General features: G+C 47.9%; 1 protein-coding gene across 1 annotated transcript in view; it reads right to left on the bottom strand.

Annotated features, from left to right (window-relative positions):
- RABL6 (RAB, member RAS oncogene family like 6) overlaps positions 1 to 6551 on the bottom strand; it is a 56553-nt gene extending 50002 nt beyond the window's left edge. Inside the window, exons 1-2 of the mRNA XM_078878100.1 lie at positions 6320 to 6551; positions 1052 to 1216 (exon numbers count right to left, since the gene is read on the bottom strand). Of these exons, the coding sequence (XP_078734226.1) occupies positions 1052 to 1184 (133 nt within the window). The 5' untranslated portion in view covers positions 1185 to 1216; positions 6320 to 6551. The remainder of the gene's footprint in view (positions 1 to 1051; positions 1217 to 6319) is intronic.
- Positions 6552 to 12358: the final 5807 nt, after the last annotated feature.

Genomic DNA, 12358 nt, shown 5'->3' on the forward strand with positions numbered 1-12358 from the left:
GTTGAAAAATCTGGATGGCTTCATGAACACATCTCTGAAGGTAACATAGCCACTTCTGTGCTCTCATCGAGGAGGCTGCTCTCCTATCCTACAGTTACATGCTAATTTTCTCACATTAACATCGTGCTAATCTCTCACATTAACATAGCTACTTCCGTGCCCTCGTCGAGGAGGCCGATCTCCTATATTACTTTTACATGCTAATTTCTCACATTAACATCACTAGCCCCGGCAACTTCTTTATGACCCTTGGGCTACACCCATTTCAAACCTTTTAAAACAGTCTGCCTCAGCAGCAGATCATGCTTTCTCACCTGATGACGGACGCTTGTGTTGCGCCCGAAACGTCGTGATTTATTTTATTTTATACCTACGTGACTTTACCGAAAGAACCAAAGAGTATGGATTCCTGCAGTCACGAAAGCTTCAAATCAAGATTAGTAACTAATTGGCACGTTTTGTTTATGTGCCAAACCTTTCTGATTGGTTGTCAGGTGGTGGTGGTGGGTAAACGACAAATTTATATATACGCAATCTAACCCATAAAACCTTTATTATGGGCAGATATTGGTATCTGCAAGAGCTGTTAAGGTGCTTTGCTCAAAACATTATTAAAAGTAGCAGTGGTAGAAATGTGCCAGTACACGATGGTACACCATACCGGCACTTCTCAACACCACACACGCATACCGGGGCAGTTGCTATTCCTATACTAGGACGTTTCTGCAGATGGGACACGGCAGTGAATGTGGGTTACTGCAGCACAAACAAGTGTCATGAGCGGCTCTTTTTCATTCACATTTCGACCACCGGTTAACAAAGTGGCAGCACACACTGGCTCCTATACTTCCAACAGTGTGGGAAGCGAATAAGGTTCTGTGGGGTACCGCAGCAGGGAAGAGGGATGGCCACCAGCAGACACCCTGCCCACACCACCAGCCCCGAGACGGTCACGCTCCGCACGCTACGCCCTCACACACGCACGCACGCGGGAGCCTCGATCGGCAAGCCTGGGCCCTCCCAACGCGCAGGCGAGTGGGCCTTGACTTACTGTTGTACTGCACTCCCTTGGCGAACTTGCGCTGCAAGGCCTGCCCCATGGACTGGATGCCAGCAGGGGTGCCTCGGTCGCGCGCCCCTCCTCCTTGTTCCGAGCCCAGGAGCTTTTTCCACGCGGAGAACATCTTCAGTGTGGCGAGGCGACGTCACTGCCCGGCTGACAACACATGCCGACAGGACACCACGTGCCAATTAGCACGGCCACGCAGGTGTGCAGGGCCCATTTCTTTTAGTATCCGTCACGCCTCACGCCGGCGTGGTCGCACTAGCGACAACCACATGTGGGCACAGGCTCTGGCATGGTCAGCGACATGGCCCGTAAGGCGTGGTGCATTCTCTACACGATAGCCAGTGGCTCGGCAGCAGAGCAAACGGCTCGAAATCAGAAAGTTGCGAGTTCAAATCGTGCTTGTGGGTTGATTCGACCTATCATCCCTCCGGGTCATTTAAATTTAATATCACTTTGTAGGTAAATGAACAGTGGTTGTCCTTTGGATAGATTGGTCCCCGTCATAGGAATGTGGCATTTCGGCCACTGGCTCAGTCCTGTAAAGAGGTGCTAAGTACCGCTTCAATGCTCATGTGATTAGGAAATTATGGCATAACATATTTGTATTTATTAGAATGCTGCCTTATTTTGATCTCAATATCATTAATCACGCGCCTTTTGCCCGTCCAAGGACGGGTGTATTTCAGTAAATCTGAAACTTGCAAGCGAAAAGCAGACCGCGACGTGATATTAATTGCATGAATTTGTGTGCAATTTATAAGGCCGCGGTAACAGACTTATTTAATTTAAAGATTATAATCCCTTGTTCATCATGACGTCCTTTTTACTTGTATCTCTCAATAGCGTTACGGAGATCGCGTGACCTGAGGGTTCTGCCTTTGTAGTGAGGGTTGTAAGTTGATGCTGAGGAGGGGGGAGGAGGCGCCTCGCCCACCCATGTGGAGTGACGTCACCCGCTCATGATTATTAATGAGGGGGGGGGGTCCATGTGGAGGTCGTCACCTGTTCATGAGTATTAATGAGGGGGGCTGGCTGACGTTGAGTGACGTCACGCGCGGGACACAGACATTCTTGGCTCATTATAGTAATCAATTCATTTTCGTTGGTCCACTATGATTGTTAATTAAAACTATAAAATAAGTGTTTAGTTCTCAATGAGGCTCATGTTTATCCACTGAATGAATGTCATTACTTAATGGCTTTAACATCACCGGTCTAATATTATACTGCAGTCAGCCCATTCAACATCCTGTGCGTCTTTAGCGTGCCACTTTCATTATTCAGTTCAATTTTCCAAAAGCCCTTCACGCCTGCTCTTATCGATGTCTTCATTCAATCACTTTGATATCAATTTGCCTTCAACATTTGCCCTCGAAACGCATACTTCAATTAGCATGGTTGGCTACATATGGTGCAAAATAAGTTCAACATACATACGTACTCTGGTGTTTTTCCAGAAGCATCTGAAAAAATATCAGGAATTGTCTATCGATTTTGTTGTACGTAACTTCAGCATTGCAATTATTTATCTTGAGGCCAACCTTGTAGCATTCTTTAATCAATTATTCAATCTAATTCTGGAATGAATTTCCTAGCATTGCAATCATAACTATTTCATCAGCAAATATGAGATCATTGATATTTATTTCCTATTAAATTTATGCCTTTTTTTGTCCAAACCAATGTTCAGAAAAAAATATTCTAATTGCACTTCCCATAACTTTGACTCAACCATGTCCCATGAGTCCAACTCTACTTCTAACACGTATTTTTCTACTTTGTTCAGGCAATCTCAGAGTAGCTGCAACATTTCTGTAAATGTTAAGCGAGCCATTGATTTTGCAAGCACCTGTTTGGCAGCACCAAATTCCACCGAGTCCAAAGCCTGTTCCCAGTCTACTGCAATGTCACAACCTCGGAGCTGTCGCCAGGGCGGGCGAGGCCACCTCATGACCCACAACCCACGCGGGGCCGTCCCCGAGTTAGGTGGCACTCATGGACCCCCAATGCGCCATGTGGGTTTGTTGAACTTCTTTCAAACCGTACGTAGCCCAACCGTGCCAATTGGAGGTGCGGGTGGGGAAGGACAACAAACTAAACACAAGCAGTTCTAAAGAAATTAGTTTTATATTGAGATTTAAAAGTGCAGAGTGGCTTCCTAATATCGGAAGATCGTTCTAGACGGCCACAAAAGTGCATCTGAAAGTGCGCGATACGGTGACCATCTTTGTTCGATGGCAAGCCAAAAGTTGCTGCGAAGATGGTCGGAGTTCGCGTAAAGGTTCATGTCCCTTGACGAGAGAGAATGGCAAAGTTCGGCGTGAGATGGAAGCCCCCGTGCCGTGTGATAAAACTTTGGTGAGTTTATTGCGATGCTATATCAAAGAGATTCTGGGTAACAGTAAAAGGGATAAGGAAAGTGCTGTAATTTGGACTGAGTGTGATGGTGCTCTCTCTGAGACCCGAGCAAGTAGGAGTAACACACATCTCCACCACCATCCGAATTCAAGTCCGTTGCACCGTGTTTGGATAAAATCATTAAGGCATAATTTTATGATTGAAGTACAGAACTCCTCTTATCCACAGCCTTATTATCCACAACTCCTATTAACTGTGGCAGCTGTAGTCAGCAAAAACGCTTATTGTCCGTGCCCATATTTCTTGCCAACATCCGCAATTTTACCCAAAATGCGTAGTTAAGCTGCTTTATAATTTATGTGCCTTTTCTGTGGCGAAGGGGAGTCGAGCGAAAATTGCATCCTATTATCCACGATATTTTACCCCACGGATAACAGTAAAATCGCAGATAGCTCCGTGAATAGTGTCCGTGATATCAGTCCCCCAAATCACTGCGGATAAGAGTTGAAAATATATTAGGTAATTGTGTTCCACAAACTGCTCCTGAATATTGATTACGTCCACAGTTATATCATCTGCTCCAGGAGCTTTTCCTTTTCTCGGATATCTCTGAAGACGTTGCAAAATGCAGCCAACAAAAAACTCAACGCATTCGCAAGTAACACTTTGGCCTTAAAAGAAAAGTATATTAGACGATATTTTGGGCAAAGTCAACAGAAGGATAGCCATAGTCCGAAACATTGCCCACTGTACATGTTTTTCTTTAAGGCCAGACTTTGTTATTGACGAATGTGTTGAGTATCTGTGGTAATTGTACTTTGTGCACCATTGTCAACGCAGAATCACCAATTATTAATGTTTAAAATATAATCCACATAATGAAGGTAGATTATGTTTTTGCCCATAACGAATGATGGCCAAGTTGTATTTGTTCATGTTAAAACGATCGCATGTCCATTGGTTTTACAGCCCTGTCGCCTAGCAATGCCGCTAAACGCGCCTTCCCACCTTTCAAGCAGGGCTGCAATAACGTGCAACTGATATAACCTGAAATAAAGTACAGTTGCAATAAAGTTCAGCTCCTGCATTAGTTTGGCGTCTGTCTGGATACCTCAGTCACTCATCTAGGCGTCTGTCTGGATACGTCCTCAACGACTGGATGGCTGGATGCGTGCGGCGACATGTCAAAATTTGCGCTGTGCGTAAGCGTGTCGAGTGTACGTTACATTATCACGCAAAAACACACGCAAAAAGCATACATGGTGAATACATCGTTCTCACAATCAATTCATTCACACCTTGCAACATATGCAGAACCCTCACAGCACTACTTTCTGACGCGGAGGTGAGAATCCTAGCAGCGTATTCCGGAAAACATCTAACGAGGCAAACCGCGTATAGCCAAAGCACGCACTGATAAAACAAGGTTTTCCTGGATTTTATATTTTGTCCGGCATCTCCAACCCTTTTTACGTCTCTCCGCTTACTCGACGTGGAGTTTACGTGTGTGGCTCATCTCTGGATGCTCCAGTTCCCTCCCACGTGTACGAACACTCATGAATTTGGTGAAAACATTTTAAAATGAAAAAAGACAAAGTAGGACCATCTTGAAAATGAGTGCCAAGACTCAGTATAGATTATCCTAAATAAACAAGTAACATTATTTTTGGATTTCAGATTAGTTTAGTTTATAGCGCCCCCCCATTTTAAATCCACTATTCATTATTCGGATAATCAATGCATTATTTTAAGTGATTACATCAATACGTTTCTTCCTCTAGGACTCAGTATAAAATAAGCCACCTGCTGCCCGAGATATCTGATGTTTACCGTCTTGGTTTTGCCCTGCAATGAGCAATACGACTGTGATGGCGTGCGGCTTGCATCACTTCCCGTCATCAATTAGCCGGGCACCGGCACGCGTCTGACAATCTGGGATTCTGTCCATCAGTAGCGACAATGGACTTATCTCGTTTCACCGCAGGCTCGTTGTGGTGCGTGCATCGCGCCTCCTCTGCAATGAGCATCTTCGTAGTAAAAGCTCGTCGCTACCATTAGTGGTAGAGAAGTAGTCAACCTCACGTCTTGTTAGTTTGCAATGGTACTTATTATTACAATGTTGTCACGGTGTGATTGCGCGACAGATATTGTGATCGCCTCTTGGGTCTCCGTCAGATGTAGCAGCAGTCGTATCGTGCCGTCACTCACGTGATTACAGTACTGTATTGACATCGCCTCTCCTGTATCATGAAGAGCAGCATTATTGTTATTATCGTACTGTCGTAATAATCATCGCGTCTCGATGTTTGCAGCAGTAATGCTGATATAATTATCATTAGTATAAGTATTATAACACCCAGTCGATCTGTGCTTGTGTTATTATGATCATGAGCGGTATTGTTATTAATATACTGTAGTAATCACCCTCCCCTCAGTCTGTGGTGGTATTATTGTCGTGACCATGATGACTGTTTCGAGTTTAAGATATTATACTGTAGTAGAGGAAACATCAATACTCGCATATCCTTATATAGCGACGCTATTGTTGATAGACTAGAGTAATGGTTACTATAGCATAGTGCTGATTAGTTATTGACGATGGCGAGCACTAATTACTACTCGATCACGGTTAGCCATTATCCGAATGCACCAATAATTTTCAAGCGTCTCAGGAAACAGCAGCGATACTAAGCACAGCGACCGCCTGCTATGACCGAGTCGGGATTGTTGCATTGGCAAGCTCGTAAGAGGGGGTGGCGTTGCGACCGAGGGGAGAGATAGATGCCGTGATGATCCATCAGTGGATAGTCCATGGCTGTTGACGATGATGAAGACGACGCCGCCGCCGAGTGTGTGAGTGACGGTGACAGCAGCAGCAGGAGGCTTCCTCACCTCAATCGCCGCCGCTCGCCCCTCGCTCACAGCGGGAGGATCTCTACGCGAGGCGGGAGAGCAGCGAGAGCGGAGGGCGCGAGAGAGCAAGGAGAAGAAGGGAGGGAGCCTGAGGGAGGGAGACGCTCAGGAGGGACGCGAGGAGAGATACGGGGAGGGAGACGCGAGCCGAGAGCGATCCGAGCCCCTCCAGTCGCCATGCGAGTCGCCCCGTGGTGACGTCCCGACCGTCGGGGTCAGAGGGCGCTCGGACGGAAGTGGTGCAGCCATTCTGAGCCACGTGGCACGGGAGCGCAGACTCCTGGCCCGGCGATGATGGCATTGAAGCTCGCTCCGGTGCCTACAGCATCGGGCTGAACGATTAATCGATTTCAAATAGAAATCTCAATTTGAAACAATGCGATTAACAAATCGCAAAGGCTGCGATTTTTTGCGATTTGAAAAGTCCTACTACTTTCTTATTGGAATTTTTTGTATTATAACTTTATTTATTTAGCTTAACAGTTCTGTGTTTGCTTGTTCTATTTCAATTAAGACATTTTAATAAATACAAGTTCGAAGCAATTCATATCTTTTAAGTTCTCATCCTTGTGTAGTGAGTCCAACTGAGTCGCAAACGTTCTTTAGAGGCAACACTTTTATTGTAACATCAGCCTGCTAACACCAGATACAGCCTAAGGTGGTGACCACACAGCTAAACACGTTCCTTTGGAGTGGGCAGGTCGGAACTTGGTTGGACAGCGCATTCGTGCACGACAGACAAATATGCACGACAGACAGACAAATAATCCCTGGTGGGCAATGTGGAACCAAATTTCGATTTAAAGCTTTCGTGACTGCAGGGATTCATCTTCTTGGTTCTTTCCGTAAAGTCACGTAGAAAGGAAGTAATAAAATAATAAAAATAAAACATGTTTTATTTTTAGAAGAAAAAAAATGTGGAACCAGTTGTTCCTACCTGTACTACTCTACGTAGGAGTTACAGCTACGAAGGGTCAGACCCTGACTCGGGTCGCAGACCACGTGTTGATGCCTCGTAGGACGTAGAGCTTCCAGCTTGTAGACGTGGAGCTTCAGCTTGTAGAATGCAGCGACCCCGGTCCCTCTCAGGGACCCACCTTATATCCCCCCCAGGTCGGGGCCGCTCCGCCCGTAATCATGACGAACCTCATGATTACGCGTAGGACTCCCCCGTATCGACGCGCAATCGGGCCGTGAATCAAAACGCCTAGATGGGTGAGGTGAGGCCAGGGGTCGAGTGTGGAGTGCATCGCGACTCGCCTCAGTGTGTAGGGAAGCGTAGGATGGCGGTGATGCTGGGAGGTGCCGTCATGGTACGCGGCAGCCCGATGACATGTGCTCCGACAGGCCGAAATTGTAGCAGGTAACATGGCCGCCTCCGGAGCGAGACGACGACCTTAACCGCCGCTGCTCGACCGTCCGCCGTGCGCCATCGCCATGACTGTCGCCTCCGAATCGACGCACATGCAAAAAGGGGCTCCGTTCCATTAGGCGGCCCCAGCCCCGTGCGGAACACGGCACACGTCACCTGCGCCCTGTCCCGTTGTATAAGTAGCTGGGCTCGGATGCACTTAGTGACTTTGAGAGATGAGATGTCATCATCTTCAGCTGGAAGAATGATGATAATTGTTTTTTTACCCTTTTATCTGGCAACAAAACTGACATCTTTTTTACAAGGAGTCATGTTTGCATAGACCGCAATACCTGCAGTCATAATGCAAACAAAAAACATAACTATGATAATGTATGCACTGTCATTTTACTGGCAAATGAGGCTCCAATGGTGTAAATGTGTAATAAACCTTCTTGAGACGGCTTCGGAATCAGTCGTTTTTATTTCCACTTCCACAATTACACTTTACTCACACACTCTCCGTTGCTGGCAGACAACGGAGAGAGGGCAGACTTCACACCAAGTCCCCACCGCGCACGTGGCACCCAGAGCCCCCGTACGCGCGTGACTCCTGCTCTTGTCATTCCCAAGTCTGCTCTCGATCGTTCTCTCTCTCTCTCTCTTAATCCCTTCGTCACGTGGTACCCCCCAGCCAATCCTCCATAGACAGCATTGACCGTTCCCGATGGTTCCCTGTCAATCCCGGGACCACGCCTCTGATCCGGCTCCCCATTAGCTGGGGCACCGAATGGCCCGGCCAATCACCCCTGCTGACATGCCGAGATCACGCCGAGGCCATGCTCCCTGGCTCATCCCTTATTGGCTACAAAGCAGGACCGGCAAGCCAATCCCCACGTGAACCCTCTATGGCTGTTATTACAAATGCATACCCCGAGCTCTCATACTCTGATGGTGCATTGTCTTTGAGTTGTGCGCCTTTTGGCGTCATCTGGTCCAACACTATGTGAGACTAGGTTCTAAGGAAAGCTGTCTCGGGTGTGGACCAATCAACTTCAAGGACAGTGCATACATTATCAGAGTTATGTTTTTTGTTTGCATTATGACTGCAGGTATTGTGGTCTATCCAAACATGACTCCTTGTAAAAAAGGTGTCAGTTTTGTTGCCAGATAAAAGGGTAAAAAAACAACTATGGTTTTTACTGGCAAATGAAGTTCCAATGGTGGAAGAATGATGTGGAGGGTTTCCGCCAAGGCCAGTAATCTCTCCAGGACCAACGCGTCGATGCCATCGTGGTCCATCTCTGGGAAGGTGGCTTTCGCCAGCGCCAAAAGCGCGCTATGGAAGGCGAGGGCTGACTCATCCTCCCCCTTCTGTCGCGTGGCAAATTTGTGGCGCACGTTCGCCGAAGTCTTGTAAATAGACGCCATCCACTTAACTCAGCTCACTTGGTATATCTAATTAAGGACATCTCACTATCTTCAGGTGACTTCCTTGTCAGTTTCGATGTGGTATCTTTGTTTACCAAAGTTCCTGTGCCTGACACCATTGCAATCATTGAAGATTTGGTCCAACAAGGACTGAAAGCTGATTTACCTGTCCTGGTTAGACACTGCCTCAACAACACTTCACCTGGAACAGAACATTCTACAAACAATTTGAAGGCACACCAATGGGTTCTCCCTTGTCTCCAGTTGTAGCCAATATTTTCATGGAGAAATTTGAGACAGATGCCATCCAGGCATCCATCCTACGTCCTTCCTTGTGGAAGAGATATGTAGATGACACGTTCGTCATCTGGCCACATGGCCTACCAGCGCTGGGCAATTCCATACACCCAGCCATCAAATTCACCATGGAGGTGGAAAAGGATGGCAAGTTACCATTCTTGGATGTTTTAATCGAAAAGAGACCAGATGGCTCAAATGGGACACTGTCTACAGGAAAGCCACCCATACGGATGCCTACCTAAAACCTGACACCCACCACCATCCAGCCCAGAAGAATTCCCTCATCAAAACTCTACACCATAGGGCTCGTATTTCCGACCATCACCACCTCGCCAGTGAACTGGAACACGTACAAGATGAATGGATATTCGGACTACACAATCCGTAAAGCTATCACCCCAACCGTTAGGAAAGAACCATCTGAGGACCCAATCAAAACCATCACCTTGCCATACATAGCAGGGGTTACCAAACAGATTTCCCAAATCATGAGCAAACACAAGATCCAGGTTCGATTTAACACAGTACATACAATTCGTGATCTGATCCCATCTGTGAAGGATGTGATCCATGACATGCAATATCCCGGTGTCTACAAACTAAGCTGTGGCTGCGGCAGTAGTTAAATTGGGGAAACTGAGCGACATGTCTCGGACCATGTTCGTGAACATAAGGCAGATCTGAAACACGGTAGGACCAATACCTCAGCCGGGACTGATCATAGTTTTAAGGCTGTGGGCACACACTAAATTGTTTTTTCCAAGACGAAGGTACTCTGCAAACTTACTGGCTATCAACAAAGATTTGTTCATGAAACCATCCAGATATTTAAACACGGACACAATTTCAACCTAGAAGATGGGTACAAACTGAGCAATCATTGTGTAATAAAGGACTCTTTCACAGTGTCGATCTCCGTTGTCCTTTATTTGGGTTCGTGTAAATCTCGCTCCCACGGCGTCCTATCTCAGGCCTGCGTCTCCTCCGTCGAGCTCTCCGCAGCCACACTGCTGCTCCGCCCTGCAGCCACCCTGCTGCTCCGCTCTGCAGCCACACTGCTGCTCTGCTCTGCAGCCACACTGCTGCTCCGCTCCTCCTCGCTTACGGCCAGCCTTCCACAGCCCGCTAGCCCCCCTGCGCCTGGACACCGATGGCCGACGGTGCCGAGGTCTCCCAACACGTGGCGATCGCGCCACCCTCCCAGTACTGCCCAGCGTGGCCTCCTCCCGTTTTCACTCTGTCTTCACTCCCCGATCCCTTCCGGTTCTCTCCCTAAATCCTCTCCCCCACGTGACCCTAACTCCTCCCTCTCCTCACGTGACCCAGACTCCGCCCCCCTCAATCCTTGCTCGCATTACAATTGGAAGGACGTTATTAACCAGTTTAAGTCATAACTGGCTATGATGTTTCCATCCTACCTGCTGATGTTAACTGTTATTTCCGACTCTCTGAGTTGCATTGCCAGGTTGGATGTCTTTGCATTGACAGGCTGAATGTCTCACTAACACATCCACCGTTGCGGTGGTTCTCTTACATTGACATGCTAATCCCTCACAATACAATGGCTACCTCCACAGCCTCAGGGCGCCCTCCGATCTTACATTTACATGCAAATACCATCTCTAGCCCCACCCACTTACCCTTGGGCTACACATAATAAATGGGCTGAATGTCTCACTAGCACATCCACCATTGCGGTGGTTCTCTTACATTTGTAGTGAGTCCAACTGAGTCGCCGACGTTGTCTTGGGAGCAACATTATTTATTGCGCAACTTTAACATAACATCACACAATCTACACTCGGGTCTCGAATGCCCATCTAACCATGCTACAGCCAAACTAGACATGGTTCGCTATCCCGGCCCGGACCACAAGCTGGGTCCTGGACCGCATGGCTAAAGGCTTCTTCTCCCCGACGTGGATCTTCTTCACACCAGCACACGAAGAACCTCGAGCTCCTCACGGGGCCCCCGTTATATCCCCCTGGCTGGGGCTGGCTTCGCCCCACCCACCTTGCAGATCTCTCGAGCTCTTTCTCAAAGGCTCCCGAGAGCTTATTAGGACCACGTGACCACCCAGCGGCCCCCATCCACCGGTGGCGGCCCCCCTCCAATATCATCCGGTCACGTGTCAGCAGGTCAACCAGCGTATCATGCCCCTACGTAACCCTGGCTGGCTGACACTCCCTCTCGCTCCCTCACCGGAAGCCCACACCGCACACTGCTACAATGGTCACCTCCACAGCCTCAGGGCGCCCTCCGATCTTAAATTTACATGCAAATTCCATCTCTAGCCCCACCCACTTACCCTTGGGCTACACACAATACAATGGCCACCTCCACAACTTTGGTGGCGCCCTCCGTTCTTACATTTACATGCAAATTTCATTTCTAGCCCTGCCCACTTACCCTTGGGCTGCACACATCTCAGGCCGATATAACATCCTGCTTCATCAGCTCTCTCTCTCTCTGTATTTTTTCACCTGAAGACGATTGTTTGTGTTGCGATCGAAACGTCGTGATATTTTTATTATTTTTCTATCTACGTGGCTTTACCGGAAGACCCATAGAATATGTATTCCTGCAGTCACGAAAGCTTTAAGTCAAGATTTAATTAGTTGCGCTTACGTGCCCGTGCTTAATTTTTGTTTTGATTATTTACCTTCGAAAAAAAATCTGGCCATGTCTTGCACCCCCAGAAATGTCATTTCGTACCCTCAGGGTGTGCAGCGTGCACCCCAGGTTAAAAACCACTGCTGTAAACGGTGTAGAGCTGCAGATAATGACGCTCGAACTTACTTGAGTTGTGAGGATCCCCGTGCAGCCAATCCGGACCCCGCCCCCCTCCTCAAGGCCCCGCCCCCTCCTCACAGGCCCCGCCCCTCGCCCAGGCTCCGCCCTGCCTAGCCCCGCCCCCAACCCCCTGCTCTCCCGAG

Source organism: Lampetra fluviatilis, chromosome 49 (assembly GCF_964198595.1).
Source record: "Lampetra fluviatilis chromosome 49, kcLamFluv1.1, whole genome shotgun sequence".
NCBI classification, from domain to species: Eukaryota; Metazoa; Chordata; class Hyperoartia; order Petromyzontiformes; family Petromyzontidae; genus Lampetra; species Lampetra fluviatilis.